We start from the raw sequence: 21,059 nt of genomic DNA, 5'->3' as shown, positions 1-21,059 counted from the left end.
TTTCAGGATAAGCGGCTAGAGTTCCACTTCATTCGTCTAGTACAGTACTGCTCTGAACTAGAAAAGATAGGTGGGGAAGTTATCTCTAAAAATGTGTCCTAAAGAATGGTTATCTCGTGAAACCTAAGATCTCCTGTAAGTCCATCCAATGATGCCTGCAATGGGTGCTGGCTGGGCAAGAGTCTGTCTACACTCCTCACATACTGTGAATATTCATGGAGACAGGTCCCAAACACTGCACACCTAACCTAATTTATTTAATGGAGGCTTCTACCTATTAACTGCACAAGGTTTGAACAAAATGAACTTAATACGGGTGTATTTTCCAGCCCACCCACATTTGGTGATAATTCTCATTCATTCCCAGTGAATACACTTCAGGTTTGTATGAAAATAAACTAAATATTTTTTAAAATTGGGATTCAGCATTACTCACTTTATGCAGCCATTATGTCTCTGACAGCGTGCAAGGGGCACTTTCACCACACATCTGGTGTACGCCACTAAGAGAGAACCCGACTCTTTATCAACTTCCAGACCAAGAATCCATGGTTGTTTATTTCTCTTGCCACAGCTGATGGAATCATAATGAGGAAGATTATAACTAGAAAATACATGGTTTATATCAATTAGGAGTTTTCAACATACATACCTGTCGGCAGGGTAGGTCTGTATCTCCTCAAGTAAGGTACTTTTTTTAGTGTGGTTTACATCTGCTCCATCAATATTGGGAGTAAGCCGATATTTTAGGACAACTCCTGAATTTGAGCCAAGAAATAGAATGGTTTCATTCCCAAATATTCCACAAGAAGTATCCACCGCTAGGTGTGTTAGTTGATCCCTGAGCAGTTAAAAGACAGTTTGCTTAGTGATAAAAATAGAATGGCATATTATGCATCTACTTCAAGATAATGACTGCGTGAAAGCTAAGTTCACAGTGGTGTCATGGAAGGTAAGTGAAAAATGTTGAAATGTCTATAGTGATAACATGCATTTCAGATGTGTCTCAGTGGCATTCAATTCATAATTTCATTAAACATTTAATCTTTTAAATAGTAGGGTTTTAAACATTTTAAGGTAGTAGAGTTGACCAGATTTGAAGCAAGTTAGTTTGTGGTACATCAGGCTGTTCTGATTCCTGTAACAGTGTGCGAGGGGCACTTTCACCACACATCTGGTGTACGCCAGACTGTTTATCAACTTCCATAATGAGAATATCATGAACTCTATATGATGCTTAGATTGGTCAAGCTGAAAATATTTTGGTTCAAACAGACCAGCAAACTAGTTTATAATTACTAGCAATGGAGGTTTATTGTGTATGAGCGTGTTCCTGGCAATCAAGGGGTTAAATGCGATTACTGGTGTGCTGATGGGCAATCTGACACTATCTGGGAGGGGTGTGAAAACCATGGGAGCGCGATTTTGCCAACCCGTGCTGCCCTGTAGCAGTATTTCTGCTGTAAGACAGGAACAGTTAAAGAAGCGGTTTGTGTTACAACACTGCATGCTGCACCCAATTGAAATTTGTCCTTTTTCTCCCACGAATTGAGCTTTCTTTCAGTGGTATTTGATCACCTGTGCGGTTTTTATTTTTTGCGCTATAAAAAACAATATTTTGGACTTTTTGCTATTAAACATGTTCAAAATTTAAAAATCAAATTTCGTCAAATTTAGTCCAAAATGTATTCTGCGACATGTCTTTGCTAAAAAAAAAATCCCAATATGTGTAAATTAATTGGTATATGTGAAAGTTATAGTGTTTACATATGGCGGTATAGATATTGGAATTTTTTTTTATATAGTAATAATGGCGGCGATCAGCGACTTATAGCGGGACTGTGGCGGACATCCTGACATGTCAGTGGCACCAAGTCCGTCCCCCCCCCCATCCCCAGTGTCAGAATGTCACGTCAATACAATTTTTTAACTTTCATCATTACAATTTACACGTATTGGGCTTTTTCTTTACCAAAGACATGTAGCAGAATACATTTTGGCGTAAATGTATGACGACATTTGATTTTCAACATTTTTTTTTACTGGACATGTTTAATAGCAAAAAGTCAAAAATATTCTTGTTTTCTCAAAATTGGCGGTCTTTTTTTATTTTTTATAGCGCAAAAAATAAAAAAACTCAGTCGATCAAATACCACCGAAAGAAAGGGGAAAAAGGGCATAAATTTAATTTGGGTGCAGTGTTGCATGACCACGCAATTGTCAGTTAAAGTAACGCAGCCCCATAATGCAAAAAATGGCCTGGTCAGGACAGTAATTCCTTAGGGGCAAGGGCATAGTACAACTCAATTGAAAAACAACCTGAAATATTTTAGGAGGGTAAGTAAACATAAAAAACTAAAATAATGTGGTTGTTTGGTAACATAAATTGCTAATCAGAAATCACAGGACAGCAACTTAATTAGGCATCTAGACAGGGTGAAGACAACTTGCTGAAGTTTAAACTGAGCATCAGCATGGGGAAGAAAAGATTTAGGTGACTTTTAACGTAGCATGGTTGTTGGTGCCAGATGGGCTTGTCTGAGTACTGCTGATCTACTGGGATTTTCATGCACAACTATCTATAGGTCCAGAGTATGGTCCAAAAAAGAGAAACTACAGGAAGTTGTGAGCTGCAGTTGTGGACAAAAATGCCTTCTTGGTGTCAGAAGAGAATGGGCAGACTGGTTAGAGAGTGGTTATTGAAATAAATTAAATAATACTTGTGAGCCACTTATAATTTGATACGGTTCGCTATACAGCCATACGGCTGTGCGTGAAAGAGTATCTAGTTAATGGAGAGTGTGATGAGGTGGAACAAAAGTAATCATTGGAGTTTGTCATAAACCACCCAGTGGAGAGCTCCTTGCACAGGCTGCAATGGTGGATTTTAATAACCCAGAAATTGACTGGAGTAATGGTACAGTTAAAGGGCAAACATTTATAAACCTGTTACAATACAGGTTATTTCTGGACCATACCAATTTTGAGCCATTTGGAGCTCAAAATATCAACCCCGTTATGGACATGAGCTCCCTATGCTCCTTTGCATACACGGAAGGTATTTAAAAATGTATTCTGTTTGTCCTCAATCACCCACTTTTGATTATTTTGTTCTTACATGCTCAGATCTGACCTTTTTACTACTAATATAGTAAAAAGGTCAGATCTGAGCATATAAAGACAAAATAATCTAAAGTGGATGATTGGGGACAAACAGAATACATTTTTTAAATACCTTCTATGTATGCAAATGAGCATGGGGGAGCTCATGTCCATAACGGGGTTGATATTGAAACAGCTCCAAATGGCTCAAAATTAATATGGTCCAGAAATATTTAGACAGAATAAAAGTGAATAAAGCACCTGGCCACCCACGGGGCCTAAAAGAATTGAGCTCATTTGTCATTTCAAAGCCATTGCTTCTAAATATTTATGGACTCTAATAACTGGCAAAGTACTGCCCATATTTAAAAATGGGTCAAAGTCTTTACCAAGTGACCTGATACTTTAACTTCTATAGATAGGGATTGAAACTCTCCAGTATATTCCCAACTGCCCAGGCCAATTTTAAGCTTTCAGTGCTGTCGCATTTTACATAGTTACATAGTTAGTCTGGCTGAAAAAAGACAAAAAGTCCATCCAGTTCAACCATAGAAAAAAAGTTATAATCCTATACCCACAGTTGATCCAGAGGAAGGCAAAAAAATCCCAGCAAAGCATGATCCAATTTGCACCTGCTGGGAAAAAAAATTCCTTCCTGATCCCCCGAGAGGCAATCGGATATTCCCTGGATCAACTTTACCTATAAATGTTAGCATCCAGTTATATTCTGTGTACCTAAGAAATAATCCAAGCCTTTTTTGAAGCAATCCACTGAGCTGGCCAGAACCAACTCTTGAGGGAGTCTATTCCACATTTTCACAGCTCTCACTGTGAAGAAACCTTTCTGTGTTTGGAGATTAAATTTCTTTTCCTCCAGACGTAAAGAGTACCCCCTTGTCCTCTGTGTTGACCTCAGGGTGAATAGCTCTACTTATAGCACTTTGAATGATAATTACTCAGTCATGCAACACTGTACCCATATGAAATTTTTAGTATTTTTTTTTTAAGAAAATAGATCTTTCTTTAATAATCACTTTAATAAACTAAAAAAAAACACTTTGAAAAAAAGGTGCATTTTTCTTAGTTTCTGATTTTGCAAACAAGTAGTTTTTCGTCATAAATTTTGATCCAAGTAATATCCGATTGCCTCTTGGGGGATCAGGAAGGAATTTTTTTCCCCTGCTGGAGCAAATTCAGTCATGCTTGTTCCAGCGGCGTGAGGGACACAGGGAGTGTTTCAGCAGTGGGGAACAGAGAACTGACAGAAGGACTCAGGCAACTAGGTACCAGGGATCCCCACAAGTAAATATGGAATGGATCCTAGGGAAAACCAAGTAACACAAAGGGTGAGTGATGGTCCACATCAGAATAGAACCTGATTGTGATATGTCCAGTCAATCTGAGCCAGAGGTTTACAGGATTCACCAACCCAATTCTGACAGATCAAGGAGTCCAATTGAGGCTCAATTAGAACAAATATCTAATCTGTTAGACAAGTATATTGCAGCCCAGGACCTTAATTCTTTTTTTAGGGTCCAATCCAATTTTCAACCAAAGGCCACAGAATCCCTAAATTACCAGGGATCAGAGGGATGCAGTGAATAAAGGCATAGGAGACAGAGGTTCTCCCTCCTATCCCACCCCAGGTTGCAATAATGAGGAACGTAAAGTTTCTCCTTGCAGGAGCCAGGGAATCTTGGTCTTCTAGTACTTCTTCTAGATGTAGTACTAACTACTTTCCTGGTAATTCCAGAGGGAAACCGAATATGAACGGCACTATTGATTGTCAAGAGGCCATGGTGAGCCTCAGCATAAGGAGCCATCAGCATAAGGTAGTTTGCCTTAAATAAAATGTAGAGATACCCAGATTTACTTACAGGTCTAATTTTCCTTTTAATTTGCCTCACTCGACTCGGCCATCCAACCAGGCTGCTGAGGTTCTTTATTAAAATTGGAAGTCTGCTCTTACTAAACTGAGAGTTTCCTCTTTATATACATAATTCTATACAAATTTTTCCGGAGTAAAGTAAGGAAAAATTGTGTCTGTGATCCAACGGCATCCCGGTTTTAAATCTAAACAAGCGCATGTGACCATCCTTGTACAGGAGGTCTCATTATTTGGTAAGGTTTCTGTTGGAGGTTTCTTTATTCAACTGTTGTCCAGACTTAAAAAAGCTCGTGACAAGATGATTTCTGCCAAATCCAGGAAATATTCAGGTTTCCCTGACTCCCAATACAAGCTGGAGCAGGCCCATCTAGCAGAAAGCAGAAAAAGCAGAAAAAAATTGCACTTGGCGAGACAGACCTGATTCTTTATTGGCAAAAAATATTCCCAGACATTCTCAATTAGCTCTTCCAAAATTTAGACTTCCGGGGTTTCTCAAAATCCCCCAAAAATTCTCCAAGAATTACATAATTTTCACACCAATCTATACAGTCAACCTCAAGGTAATGCTTCTTACTCAATTCATGACTTTCTACCTCTCCCAGGAAGGAAGCTCATGGAACAGCCTTTTACCTGTTCAGAAGTCCAAAACGATCACACAAACAGGCCCTGATGTTCACCCTAATAATTATTATATAATTATTATATTAGATTTTCTGAACAGCTGGCTCTGCCTCCTTGCTTTCTGAACACTGATCACAATGCTCTCGGTGTTCTCTCTTCTTGCTCCCACTCACTGATCACATGGCCCCCTAGTGTCATTTCCACCTGCTCCTGCTCACCGATCACTTGGCCCTCGGCATCCTCACTACCTGCTTCTGGTCATGTTACTTGCCCACTGGTAACACAGCCCCAATGTCCTCACCTCCTGCTCTCGTTCACTAAACACAAAGCCCTTGGTGTCCTCTGTTCTATCTTGCTGAGCACTCAACTCTGCTCCTGCTCTCTCAGCCCCCAGTGTCCTCTCCTCCTGATCCTGCTCCCTAGTGTTTTCTTCTTATGCTCAAGCTTCTCTGGCTTGACATAGTGACCCATCATTGCACAATTCCAGTCTAGGTGGTGATTACCTGGAAGCTGTTGCTGAATAGGCTTGCATTCCATCTGCAGTCTGGACAGTGCTCCCTCTCCTACCAGCAGCTAACTGGCTGAACTCTGCATGATTGAGCAGCTCCACATTTGAGATTTGTTGATCTAATCTGTAATACAGTGAGTGGATCATTTTATTCATTTTTTTCTTTTTGAGGCACCCTCTCTTGTTTATATTTATTTATGTTCATTAGGTATACTCAGGACCTGATTTAGAGGAGCAGCAGCCATCTTTTTAAGTGACGTTTACCTGGACTTTTATTTGGACTTTGATTGAACTTCTACATCAAATTGCCATCTACAGTACCTCACCGTGCCCTACCAATCTTCAATTTATCCAGCAGCGCTATAGCTTAAAATATTACTAATGTGGTAAGCGCAGTCGTTTTTTTTTTTCTTTACAGCTGCTATACTGTTCACTCATCGCAAGTCCCCGATGTCCTCTCCTCCTGCTCACTCATCATGTGACCTCTCCTCCTGCTCACGTGGCCCTCTGTTTACTTATTATTCCCAATACACCAGTAATAATACCTCAGTACTCACAAATCCCAGTCACAAGGCTACAGTACTCACAGTACCCTTCTTCTCATAGTGCCCCAGTACTTCAGTACTCATCACACTCTCAGTACCTGGAAGTAGCCAACGAGCAGTCTGTCAGAGCTTGCGTTCCACCTGCAGCCCTGACAGCACTCTTTCTACCAGCGGCTAAAAAAAAAAGGCTGAACTCTGCATAACAGCAGTCGCTTGCCAGCTGGGTATTGTCAGCACTTACAGGGGTCGACTTACTAAAACTGGAGAGTGCAAAATCTGGTGCAGCTCTGCCTAGAAACCAGAAAACCAGAAACCTAAAAATCAGCTTCCAGTTTTGTTTTGGTTTTTTTTGTCAAAGCTTAATTAAACAAGCTGAAGTTAGAAGCTGATTGGCTACTATGCACAGCTGCACCAGATTTTGCATTCTCCAAATGTAAATCAACACCATAGTGTCCAGCTACTCTCAGACCTCTGGTTACTTCTCACAGTCCCGCAGCATCCTTGCACAGACTCCTGAAGCCCAGCAATCCCTCTTCCTTCTCATAGCTTCCTCACACCAATCACACAGGCCTCAAATCCCTTAGGCTGCTGTTCTGCTCCTTCTCACCAGGAACAGCGCGTTCAGTGCCTCCCAACTCATTTTCAGTGTCTCCCATTCACACATGTGTCAAACACACGGCCTGCCAGGCCATTTCATATGGCCCTCATAACTCTCCTGCAGCTACGGCACCCCCCTTGTCTCTGCCCCCCAGCTTGTTTCAGCAGCCGGCAGCCCTACTCTAGTACATCTACAGGCCCTTCACTTTCTGCTTCCCAGCTCCACTCCCAGCTTCTTCCTGGCTGGTGCTGCAGGTAAAGGGGGTGCATTGTGGTGGGGGGGGTACTCTTGACATTTGACATGTCTGATGGGGTGGCTCTGGACATCTAGCCTTACAGATACAACTGGCCCTTCGAGGGCAACCATAATGCAACCATAACGCTGATGAAACCCACAATGAAATTAGGTTTGACACCAATGCAGCTTAGCATCAGCGTCTCCCACTTGCAAATGCAGCCGGGGGTATTATATAACAAGTATACTAAAGGTGAACTTATATTTAGGTCACTGCATCCTTAAATGATATCTTCTCTGACACACTCGGCACAAAATTCCCTTTAAGATTTACCCAGGCCCTTATCTGTCTCCTCACAAAAACTCAATGCACAAACTCACACCCTTCTCCTAAAAACTCAAGGCACACATCTTGAAGCTCATGCTGCACTTGCTCCCACCTGTCTCCTAGGTGGCGTCCTCCTGCCTCATGGGATGTGATCTCTTCTGTCCATCAGGGTTGAGCCATAGTCTAAAGAAAAGCCCTGTATACACCTGCACAGTTAGTATGCTAGTTGTCTGCAAAACCTAGGATTAGAGACTTCATCCCTAAAAATTCTTTACAAAGTCCCAAACAACAAGCAAGGCTTTACCAACCTCTGAAGACTGAAAAGCCAGTTTCCTCTGTATAAGAGCCCCTGCCTGGGTAACAAAAAAAAAAAAACACATTTTTACACCATGACATGTCTATACCTGTCAAAATAACTATTTGTACTTTGCATAGCTGACACCACAAACTGTTCAAGTGAATCTCACTTCACTGAAAAGCCAGTAAATGGACAAAGATAAAAATGTGCTTACAAAGAACTGACTTGACAGCATATGTACATGTATGTAGGTACCCATCTGGCCTAGGGAATCAAATCTATCTCAGCAGGAGAAGGGATATATTAAAGATGCAATGCCACTTGAAGATGCAGACCCAGAGTGAGGTGAGATGACTACATCTCACCTCACTCTGGGTCTGCTTCTATTACTGGTGTATTGGGAATAATAAGTACACAGAGGGCCATGTGAGCAGGAGGAGGGGCCACATGATGAGTGAGCAAGAGGAGAGGACATCGGGGACTTGTGATGAGTGAACAGGAGTAGAAGCTGTAAAAAAAAGAAAAAAAACTGCGCTCACCACATTAGTAATTATTAGTAATATTTTAGCTATAGCACTGCTGGATAAATTGAAGATTGGTAGGGCATGGTGAGGTAGATGGGAATTTGATGTAGAAGTTCAATCAAGGTCCAAATAAAAGTCCAGTTAAACACCACCTAAAAAGATGGCTGCTGCTCCTCTAAATCAGGTCCTGAGTATACCTAAACAATATAAACCAAGAGAGAGTGTGAACCATATTATCAAAAGAAAAATAAATAAAATTATCCACTCACTGCATTACCGATTAGATCAACAAATCTCAAATGTGGATCTGCTCAATCAGCCAGTTAACTGCCGGTAGGAGAGGGAGCACTGTCTAGATTGCAGTTGGAACGCAAGCTCTCACAGGCTATTCAGCGACAGATTCCAGGTAATCACCACCTTGACTGGAATTATGTAAGGATGGGTCACTATGTTAGCAGGCATGGCCTCTAACCAGAAAGGCTTGAGCGTAAGAAGAAAACACTAGGGAGCAGGATCAGGAGGAGAGGACACTGGGAGCTGAGAGAGCAGGAGCAGAGTTGAATGTTCAGCAAGATTGATGAGAGGACACCAAGGGCTTTGTGTTTAGTGAACGAGAGCAGGAGGTGAGGACGTTGGGGCTGTGTTACCAGTGACCAGGAGCAGGTACTTGTAACATGTGACCAGGAGCAGGTACTTGTAACATGTGACCAGGAGCAGGTAGTGAGGACGCCGAGGGCCAAGTGATCGGTGAGCAGGAGCAGGTGGAAATGACACTAGGAGGCCATGTGATCAGTGAATGGGAAGAGAAAACACTGAGGACATTGTGATCAGAAAGCAAGGAGGCAGAGCCAGCTGTTCAGAAAATCTTTTATAATTATTAGGGTGAACATCAGGGCCTGGCGTCCTATGTTTGTGTGATCTTTTTGGATTTCTGAACAGGTAAAGGGCTGTTCCATGAGCTTCCTTAAGTAATGGGAGAGGTAGGGCCCTTAGAAAGTCATGAATTAAGTAAGAAGCATCACACTGAGGTTCACTGTATAGATTGGTGTGAAGACTTGTTGGGGTTCTGAGCTTGCAGCATGGAGAAAAGGACATGCTTGCTTAAATAAGGAGCACAACTTAAACAGCTCCCATCACATGCATTGGCAAAAGTGAGTTTTCAGGGCCTAAGAATGCCAGACGTCGGATCTGTCACACTACTAACAAAACCAACTCCACACAACAGACTTCCACAAAGAACATTGCAGACTTTGGTGCTGGTAATGCACTAAACTAACTGATTAATGAAGATAATTATGCACGCTAGGGCTTTTTTTTCTTAGAAAATAGGTGCAGGAACACAACCAAACCCCCACCTTCTCCATTGGGAGGGGTGTTTGAGAGCTGTGAGTTTCTGCTCTTATTTTCTGAGAAAAAAAGCCCTAGCATGCAAATGGTGGCCACATTGCACTATGAGTGGGATTGTCTTAAAGGGGCATTAAATGCCAGGAGTGTTCTACATACAATTTGCAGAGTTCAGAAGTGTGGTACTTACAGAATGCAGTTTGTTAAGGTATGGACATGGGTGCAAAGTGAATCTGTATAGGAGTGGTTTTTATAATTATCAAACAGCTGCTGCACCTGCAGGGCTCTAATAAAGAAACTGACATCCTTTTAGATCAAATTTCCCTTTGGAAATCTCACCAAAAATAAATTTTTTGTTGCAGGGGATGCCAAAAAGCTGACTTGTAGTGCAGACGTCTGGCAAAAACAGTGAGCCAATCACACAAGCAGGAAATTACATTTTCAGGGGGTGTTCTGTACAACATCTATGTACAAGAATGCCTCCAGATAGCCATATTGTATTGTATTTTACAGAAATTTACAGCGCTGCAGATTGAAAAGGAAAGGTAATTTCAAAAGGGGTGATGCCATCACCCCTTTTGAAAATGCACTAAGTGTGCGAAATGCGTCAAGGAGGAGCCACATACGCCTGAGACGTCGCGCCACCGGATCAAGGAGGTCCGGTGGCCCCCATAACTATCCAGCTCGTTAGTGACTTGAACAGTTTTTTCGCTGTATGCCTTACATCTACTTTACATTGGCGAAGGCCTCTAAGTTCTTTTATGTATGTTCACTACTCTGACTCATTAATAAACATTTGAGATTTTGACCTACTACACTATGGCCACTATTTTCTGCTCCACATCGAGCATTTAATCCCCCAGGATCCTATGGTGACTACCTCTGAGGACCAGAGGAGAGTGATTCATTTGTGCTGACCCCCACCGCAGCCCCCACCAGAGAAGACCTCTAAAGGTGCCATTACTGTGAGAGAGCCTGCCCAATGTGAGCTGCACCTTCTACAGGACAAGAGGGGACCTCTGGTTTAATTATTGCGCTTTTTTATTGCGCATCTGGTGAGTGCGCATTTCTTATATTTCCTGCACGATACCCAGTCTGTGCCTCACTGGGAGTAACGATGTCACCGATTTAATATTTATTACATGTCATCAGAATTGGACATTAATTTTGGACTTTATCATTGATTATACTTATTTTATTTGAGGTTGTGGTCAGCCTCAGACCCAGTCTATATAGTGTTTATTAGCACTGCACTTTTCACAATTTTATATACTTGAGAGGTTTTAAGGTTTCCTTTTAGTGTATCAGCTGCTTATATTTTATTATTTTAGCGCTCGCTGGACCACAAACAACACTTAATTTGAACTGGTGTTCAATGGCAACAGTAACTTTCCATTGGTGTTCAGTGCAAAACATTGGTGTTCAATGAAAGCATTTAACCTTGCAGTGTTCTTCAGTTAAAAGCTTTAAATTTGCATTAGTGCCCAGGGAAATACTTTAAAATTGCATTAGTGAGTGGGTAGTAACAAAGTTTCCCTCTGAACATCAATGGAACGTTAAAGTTTTACTGTCTCATACACCACCTATGCAGGCTTCTGCCATCCCCCCATCTCCCAGTGTCCCTTGCTAAGGACACATCACAGGAAGAAAAGTAAAGACACTGTTGGATGGTTTTACACCTGCTGCAATGGTAGTGAGTTTTTACAGAACACAGGTTGGGAAGAAAAAAATTACAGGTTTCTTATACAAGGTTTCTAATATATAGGAATATGTATTACAAAGTAAAGTAAAGTTCCCAACATACATACAATTAATGACAATATTAGGGTTGATATCTACCCGAAACACTAACATTTGATTGACTAACTATTATAATAATCTACAAGTTGTGAGGGACACTGTCTGTTTTTTTTTTATTCACTCTTGTGTTCTCCAAATCTTACTCTACAAGACAGATAGCAAGTCAAACTGACTACATATGTAGAGAAGCAGTGGATAAATTGTGTTATTTCCAATTCCCTAATTTTATTATTGCAAAATTGGTTCTTCCTATTGTGACAGGACGAGACTGTCACTGTGAAAAGATAGGAAAATGTGACACAGGATTCACATTTAGGATGAATGCGACATTCCATTCTAGTGTTTCTGGGCAGAGAAAGATAGGAAAATGTGACACAGGATTTGCATTTAGGATGAATACGATATTCCATTCTAGTGTTTCTGGGCAGAGAAAGCTGTGGATTCTGCAGTTTGATTGGAACATTCAATCATGTGTCCAGGTTTTGGTAGACTCCTGCAGTCTGGCTGAGTACCTAGCTGCGCAGTGAGCTCAGGTCTGAGAATAGCTCAGAGCTCCCAGTTGGAGACAGCTCCCAGTGTGGGAGACGGAAGGTTTTATCCCTTGGTCCAAGGGTCCCAGCCAGGAGACAGGTCAGCTCCTATTGGGGTGTCAGGAGGACCTCAATCCATAGGCGGACTGTGCAGTAGGGAGCTGTCTACAAGAGCTGGACAACATGGTCATAGAGACTGGTGCGTGGAGCAGCATGATACTGCAATTGAGTTTGAGTGAGCTTATGAGCCAGGTGTGTGTATTTCTGCTGAAGTTGGAGAAGATGCTCTGAGTGGGAAGTCATTCATTTATGAATTTTTGCTCTCTATTAAATTAAAGTGGACTACCAAACCCGTGGACGCACTAAAATAACACATCTACCATGAGAGCCCTCCGTCGGTTTACGAAAAGTGGCGGTCTCTATTTTCTCTCCTACTTTTCTTATTTTCAAATCTAAGATTTATATGTTAGGAAAATATTTTTATAATTTTAGTTCTATAAATAACTGGAATTCTTCCAATGACCCTCTCCATGCCATCAGCACATCATCCACGTAGTGAACCCACATAACTACATTATTATGGTATCTTGGATTCTCATACACAACAATTCTCTCCCACCAGCCTAAATGTAAGCATGCACCCATCGCAACTCCCAGATAGGAATCTGACGGTAAACCCTCAAACATAAAGAAGTTAATGTGGAGAATAAAATCCAACAATTCCACCAAGAATTCATCATGTGGACTTGAATTCCTATCTGAAAAGGCCTGGATTCATATCTGGCGGGGGATGGACGTATATGATTCCACGTCCACCCTCGCCAGTAAACAATCTGCTGGTACCTTAAAATCTGTTGATTTACTCATGAGATGCCCTGTATCCAGGGCATGTTTAATTCTTCTATGCACATATTGTCCCAGGCGTTCAGTGGGTCCACCCACCCCTGATACAATAGGTGGTCGGGTTAGATTCTTATGGACCTTTAGGGTGACATAAAATGTAGGAATATTATATTCCTCTGTATTTAGGTAGTTCTGTTCCTTTTTTCCCCAATCAATCCCACTTCAAACACTCTCAAGCTTGTAATTGATTTCAGTGACAAGTGCGGGGAAGGGGTTATTGGCACATCTTCCGTAACACAATTCGTTATTATGTTGTCTATACACTTCTTCACCACATTCCCACCCTGTATTCACTACGAACCAAGGTATCACCTAGGTCCGTAGGCTCTCTTTGCCTCCAGAGCCTCTTCCCTATTATGTTCATAATTCTCCTAGCTAATGTTAGAATGTGCCAGTGCTTGTAAAGCACAAATTCTAACTGACTCCAGTGTGTTCCATATCTGGTAACTAGCCCTATTTTGTCTTGCTGTGATTTCTTTTTGCGTTTTCTATTTTGCAATAAATGTGTCCTATTTTGTTTTAATGCTCGCTCTCTGCCTTCCTCTATTACTTACCTAGGGTATCCTCTCACATGGAACCTTTCTTAGTTCTTGGCTCTCAACATGATAATCATCTATATTAGAGCAATTTCTCCTACTTCTTAGGAATTATCCATAAGGGAACATTTAGCGACCATTACTAGTAAAGATGAAGTCCCCAATAGCCATCCACTTTGAACAATATCATAATTCATCCTTGGAAGGTATTAAATGTGTAGCTCTCTTTCAGTTGTCATTATCAGAAAGAAGAGGAGATGGGGATAAACTCCAATCCCTATCTATATCCTGATGAAGCCCCGGTCAGTGGGAAGGGCTAAACATGTAGGCAGAAGGGATCACATCCTCCTAGTGTGATCCCCTGGAGAGATGCTGGAGTGCACGCCGCCTCTCTAGCCCAGTCTGTGAGCATGTGCCATCTTGGACATTACTACTGATGGACACAGTAACATTCGGTTATTGAGAGCACTTGTATGGACCGCTGCTACGCTACTCTTCACCTTTTCATTGTACTGGTACAAGATTATACATTGTGGCTTAGAGTCAGTCAGCTACCCATCACTGGAAGGCTGGACCTGGTTTGTGCCTGTCAGATGACCATCTTGAAGGTTTTGTATATGGACTGAGGAGATAGAGCTTAGTGGCATACCTTCAATAACTACGAGCTGCATTATATACACTTGGGGAACTGAGGTTGCCGTTTTGTTGCTCTCCCCTCTTGCTGTGATAGGATACTCAGCATCATTTGGAACTTTTCCACACTTACCACATATATGTCCTCACCACATAGTTCCAGGCACTGCATCAGAGGGACTTCTGGGGATCTATTTCCACTCTCACAGGATAGGGGAACTGTAGGAATTATAGGGAGGGGTGGAGGGTAGCCTTTTGGGTGCTCTGGTTTGGGGATTGGAGGGGTGGATTGTGGGAGTGCTGGGGTTGTCCTGGGAGGGAGGATTGGTGGGGGGTACATGTATTGTATGATGATATGATATGTGTTGTATACACTTTTTATGTCCTTAATAAATTATATTTATACTGCTGATTAGCCTTTGAGGTGCTATATCCTTTTCTTTGGGTTTTTTCTGTATGAACTACAGACTCCAATGAACCTGGGGGAGGAGTCCCCAAAGGGGTTTCTACTGAAAAGTCTGGAAAGAAGTGGAGGTTGTTGGCACCAGGATTGGGGCAGTGTGGTTACTCTGTGGAAACTGGAGAGGAAGACTGAAAATCAACACAGCCACACAAACTATGTGATACAATCTCATACACAAACTGTGTGATACAAACTGCTGATACAAGACGTTGGTCTGGGATTGGTGGATCAAAGCTGGGAGGGTGGGTCAAAGCTGCTGCAGAAGCACTTAAAGGGTTAGTTCGCTGTTACCAAAGAATGCCTATGTAGATAAGCATTTATGTACCACATGAAGCCTGAAAACTTCCAGGATGTTGCAAAGTGAGGCCCAGCTTTTACTGTTCACCTTCACCATTACAGGAGTAAACACTTTCTCCGATTCAAACCTCGTTGCATGCACTTTATCTCCTCTGATGCTCTGAGCTCACAGTTTGAAAGCTCAGACCTGTGACTGAATGTGAACAGTAATAGCTGGGCCTTGTAAGGCTTCAAAAATTAAACAAATTCATCACAGAGATAGCAGCAACATTAGGAGTGGGCAAATCAACAGTTTGGTACATTTTGAGGAAAGAACGCACTGGTGAGGCTCAGCAACATAAAAAGGCATGGACATCCATAGAAGACAACAGTGGTGGATGATCGCAGGATCCTCTCTATGGTAAAGAAAAACCCATTCACAACATCCAGACAAGTGAAGGACATTCTCCAGGAGGTGGAGAATTGTCAAAGTCTACAACCAAGGGAAGACTTCACAAGAGCAAATACAGAGGGTTCAACACAAGAAAGAATAGAAAAGCGAGATTAGATTTTGCCCAAAAAAATCTAAAAAAGCCAGACCAGTTCTGGAAAAGCATTCTTTGGACAGATGAAACTAAGATTAATCTGTACCAGAATGAAAAGAAGAAAAAATGTGGAAAAAGCTTGGAACAGCTCATGATCCAAAGCACACAACGTCATTTGTAAAACATGGTGGAGGCAGTGTATGGGCATGTATGGCTTCCAGTGGCACTGTGTCATTGGTGTTTACTGATGTGACAGAAGACAGAAACAGCCGGATGAATTCTGCATTTTACTTTTTCAGCCAAATGCAGCAAAGTTGATTGGACGGCGCTTCACAGTACAGCAACTGGACAATGATCCAAACACACTGCAAAAGCAACCCAGGAGCTTTTGAAGGAAAAGAAGCGGAATATTCTGCAATGGCCGAGTCAGTCACCTGATCTCAACCAAATTGAGCATGCATTTCACTTGCTGAAAGCAAAACTAAAGGCAGAAAGACCCACAAACAAAGAACAACTGAAGGCAGCTGCAGTTAGAGCCTGGCAAAGCATCAGAAAGGAGGAAACCCAGTCTTTGGTAATGTCCATGGGTTCCAGACTTCAGGCAGTCATTGCCAGTAAAGGAATCTCAACAAAATATTAAAAATGAATATTTTATTTATGAATATATTCAATTGTCCAATTACTTTTGGTCCCTTGAAAAAGGGGGTATGGCTACTCTTAAGAGCTGTAATTCCTAAACCCTTCCTCCAATTTGGATGTACACACCGTCAAATTAAATCTGAGAGTGTACACTTTCAGCCCATAGCCATGATATAACTATAGCTTGAATATGTTTTGGTAAACACCTGAAAAAAACTAAAATTGTGCCTGTGTCCAAATATATATATAGACCTAACTGTATGCTCAGATGGACATTGGCTTATCATATATTCCAGCTGGTGACCTACAGCTGACCTATCTTTCACAGTCACAGAGCCCCCCGTTCAACAGAAATGGCAAAGTCTTAAGATTGCTGGCATTTATTGAATTACTTCCTTACATCATCCATACTAACATAAAACTCTACAGGAAACCTTCAAACCTCTTTATGGTGACGAAACAAATGGTAAACTGCATATGCAAAGAAATACAGTCAATGTCCAGCTTCTTGGTTCAGATGGATCAAAACATAATGTCCCAGAGGTGTTCTATTCGGTTTAGGTCAAGTGAACACGGGGGCCATTCAATGGTATCAATTCCTTCATCCTCCAGGAACTGACTGCATACTCTTGCCACATGAGGCTGGGCATTGCTGTGCACCAGGAGGAACCCAGGACCTGCTGCACCAGCGTAGGGTCTGACAATTCCGATACCTAATGGCAGTCAGGGTGCCATTGTCTAGCCTGTAGATGTTTGCATGGATATGCCTTCCCAGACCACCACTGACCCACCACCAAAACAGTCATGCTGAACGATGTTACAAGGCAGTATAATGTTCTCCATGGCTTCTACAGACCCTTTTGCGTCTGTGCCATGTGCTCAGTGTGAACCTGCTCTCATCTGTGAAAAGCACAGGGCGCCAGTGGCGGACCTGCCAATTCTGGTGTTCAATGCAAATGCCAATCGAGCTCTATGGTGCGGGGCATTGAGCACAGGGCCCACTAGAGGATGTCGGGCCCTCAGGCCACCTTCATAAAGTCTGTTTCTGATTGTCTGGTCAGAGACATTCACACTAGTAGCCTGCTGGAGGTCATTTTGTAGGACTCTGGCAGTGCTCATCCTGTTCCTCCTTTCATAAAGGAGCAGATACGGGACCTGCCAATGGGTTAAGGACTTTCTAAGGCCCTGTCCAGCTCTCCTAGAATGTCCTGGAATCTCCTCCACGCTCTTGAGACTGTGCTGGGAGACATAGCAAATCTTCTGGCAATGGCACGTATTGATGTGCCATCCTGGAGGAGTAGGACTGCCTGTGCAACCTCTGTAGGGTCCAGGCATTGCCTCAGGCTAGCAGTAGTGACACTGATCCAAGCCAAATGCAAAACAAGTGAAAACCAGTCAGAAAAAATGAGTAGGGAAAAAATGTTAGTGGCCTCCACCTGTAAAACCGTTCCTGCTTTTGTAGGTCATCTCATTATTGCCCATCTAGTGCACAATTTCATTAACACCAAAGCAGCTGAAACTGATTAACAAACCTCTCTGCTACTTAACTGACCAGATCAATATCCCAGGAGTTTAATTGACTTGATGTTATACTCTGATTAAAGAATGTTCCTTTAATTTTTTTTGAGCAGTGTATGTAGTCCCCACGTGAGACCTCCACCTTAGGTGTCACCTTTATTGTCCGGCCCTCAACTTAAAGGTGTAAAAAATATCTCTTTTTAAAATCCAAGAGCAATACAGAGCCGGTAGATTAAAGGTTTTTTTTTTTTTTGTAAAATAACAAACATGCTATACTTACCTGCTGTGTGCACAGAGCAGCCTGGATCCTCCTCTTCTCAGGTCCCCCGTAGGCTCTCCTGGCTCCTCCTGTCTGTCGGGTACCCCCACAGCAAGCAGCTTGCTTTGGGGGCACCCACTGCGCCATGTGTCCATTCACACACGGAGTCACAGATTGGCCTCTATCTTCTCGTTGGCTGACGGGCTGTGACTTGCTGTCTCAGCCAATAAAGAGGCAAAGACCCATAACAGCCGAGGCTATCATTCACATTGCTGGATCTTGATGGGGCTCAGGTGAATATTGAGGGGGCTGGGAGCACTGCTGCACACGGAAGGTTTTTTACCTTCATGCATGAAGGTGAAAAACCTTCAGCCTTTGCAACCACTTTCAAATGGATACTGCACTAGGTAAACCCTTAAAACTTTATGAGCTCTATTGAAAACTTCACACCTTTGAAAAATGATCAAAAATTGAAAATAAAACACTGTAATAGTTAAACTAAATACGTGCATACATATGCCCTATGAAGACCCTCACCCCTCTGAAGGGCGGTCAAAATTTGAAAAAGAATTGAATACACGGACTACAATAATCATAAACACGTGTAAGAAACAGTGATGTGTGGTCAAATTAACCTAAATATCATACATTATCTATGAGCCCTATGAAGACCCTCACACCTCTGAAGAATGATCGAGGTTGAGGATAGGTCAAATCTCAATGTGCAAAAAATTCACCTAAAATATACATAAAGGTTAGTAGAAAAACAAAAAAACAATAAGTTTATATGGTTTTTCTACTAACCTTTATGTATATTTGAGGTGAATTTTTTGCACATTGAGATTTGACATATCTTCAACCTCGATCACTCTTCAGAGGTGTGAGGGTCTTCATAGTGCTCATAGGTTAATTTGACCACACATATTTATGATTATTGTACTCTGTTTATTCAATTTTTTTTCAAATTTTGATCGCCCTTCAGAGGGTTAAGGGTCTTCAAAGGGCATATGTATGCACGTATTTAGTTTAACTATTACAGTGTTTTATTTTCAATTTTTGACAATTTTTCAGAGGTGTAAAGGTTTCCGTAGTGCTCATAAAGTTTTAAGTGTTCACTTAGCGCAGTATCCATTTGAATTAGCCTTTTAAGAGACGATATCCTCTTACAGTATATACTTGCAGCTTTGTGACTTCATTTGATTGGGGATTTGTACGGTTTGACCTTACATACTTTACAACCACTTTAAATGAGCATCAAACACTTTGGGTTGAAATTGGGAGAATTTGGAGGCTAAGTCATCGTGTTCCTCAAAACCATTCTTGAAGCACTAACCATTCTTGAAGCAATTTTTCAATGTGGCAGGATGCATTAAACTGCTGAAGGAGCCCACTACATTATTGCTGCAAACATTGTGGAAACAAAGGGGTGTACTTTGTCAGCAACATTTAGGTAGGTGGTACGTGCCAAGCAGCATTCACAAATGACAGGACCCAAGGTTTTCCTATCAGAACATTGCCCAACAACCCCGCCGCAATGCCTTCTTCCCATAGTGCATCCTGGTGCTATCTCTTCCTTAATAAGCAATGGACACACCCCTGGCTGTCCACATGATATAAAAGAAAACATGATTCATCAGACTAGGCCACCTTCTTCCAATTCTCTGTGGTCAAGTTCTGATGCTCACATGCCCATTGCAGACGCTGGTAGCTGTGGATGCAGACGCTGGTCAGCATGGGCACCCTAACCAGTGTACAGTTCTGCAGCCCTATAAACAAACGGTGATACCCATTTTCTTTGCTTTAGACACATCAACTTCACGGACAATATGTTTATTTGCTTCCTAATATATCCCACCGACGTACAGATGCCATTGTAAGTGTTATTCAGCGGTCAGTGGTCATAAACTTATGACTAATCAGTGTATATCAACTCATTTTAATCTCTGCTTATGCATTTCTTTTCATCCTACACCCAGTCTGAACTCCCTAGGTTTCTAACCAATTTACTTCAGTATGCAGAGACATGGTTTTTGCATTTTCAGAGAGGTAACTGTAATACTAATCAAAAGGCATCATAACTAAAATCTATCTAATTGTAGTCTGTACTTGTCTTTGGATATTTTCTTACCTTGCCAATGTCCTGGTAATCCAAGGGGAGCTTCCAAGAGGGGGAAAAGAATCCTCCACCAAGGGGTGCAACTTGACAAAACTCAACACTTCATCAGGGAGATTACGTGAAGAATTATAGTTCATGGAGGGGTCAACACAACAGCCTGGCCTGCAGACAAGTAAATCAATAAAATATAAATGTAAACCAATCAATGCAATTATAAGCCTATAATTTAGTATAGCTAGAATGCTAGAAAAGATTGCAATAGTAGTAAGTGTGAGCTTTTTTTTTTAAATCTATATTTAAAGATGAACTCCAGGAAACCTGAAGCAGGGCTGTACCCACACAACAAGGGTTTTACTGTTTGTGTATGGCAAAGAGACTTGGAAAAGCAGTTTTACTTACCACTTCTGCAGGCTCCTCTGTGTTGCCAGTCCAGAACCTGCCTCTGCTTCCCTGTGCTCCAGCAGCCTAAGGTTCCTGACATCATCAAGGGACCATAGCTCTGTATTAGACATAGGGACACTGAGGAACAGTCCACTGCTGGTGCATAGGGGAGCGCCGTTTGTCAGGAGACCAGAGGATCAAGTAAAACTGTGTCCTAGATTGATATTGGTATTACTAATTTTGTCGCTGCAAAATTTCCTTCTTTTTTTTGTCAAGGTCTGTGTGTTTTAGCGGTACTTATGATGTAGTGCATCTTATACCAAACACAAAATATTTAAATAAAGTCCAAACAATTTTTTAATCTTCTAAATAAAGTTCATAAAGTTTTCAGTGCTTGGCATGGCATGCAATCACCTCCAGTGAACAGTGTTAGATTTCCAGAGTTATGAAAAAACTCTATTAATATTTCT

At 41.8% G+C, this 21,059-nt stretch overlaps 1 protein-coding gene across 8 annotated transcripts in view; it reads right to left on the bottom strand.

The window, feature by feature from the left end:
- SEMA6B (semaphorin 6B) overlaps positions 1-21,059 on the bottom strand; it is a 1,127,599-nt gene that overhangs the window by 11,423 nt on the left and 1,095,117 nt on the right. For all 8 annotated transcript variants that reach the window (XM_089687856.1, XM_089687855.1, XM_089687854.1 and 5 more), the window contains 3 exons: positions 20,221-20,370; positions 653-841; positions 437-574 (listed from right to left, as the gene is read on the bottom strand). In XM_089687856.1, the coding sequence (XP_089543982.1) occupies positions 437-574; positions 653-841; positions 20,221-20,370 (477 nt within the window). The remainder of the gene's footprint in view (positions 1-436; positions 575-652; positions 842-20,220; positions 20,371-21,059) is intronic.

The sequence above is a fragment of the Staurois parvus genome, unplaced genomic scaffold (genome assembly GCF_062004578.1).
Source record: "Staurois parvus isolate SC_StPar_1 unplaced genomic scaffold, SC_StPar_1.0 ptg000439l, whole genome shotgun sequence".
NCBI lineage: Eukaryota > Metazoa > Chordata > Amphibia > Anura > Ranidae > Staurois > Staurois parvus.
Note: the sequence above shows the minus strand (reverse complement) of the source record. Positions and strands in the feature narration are given on the sequence as shown.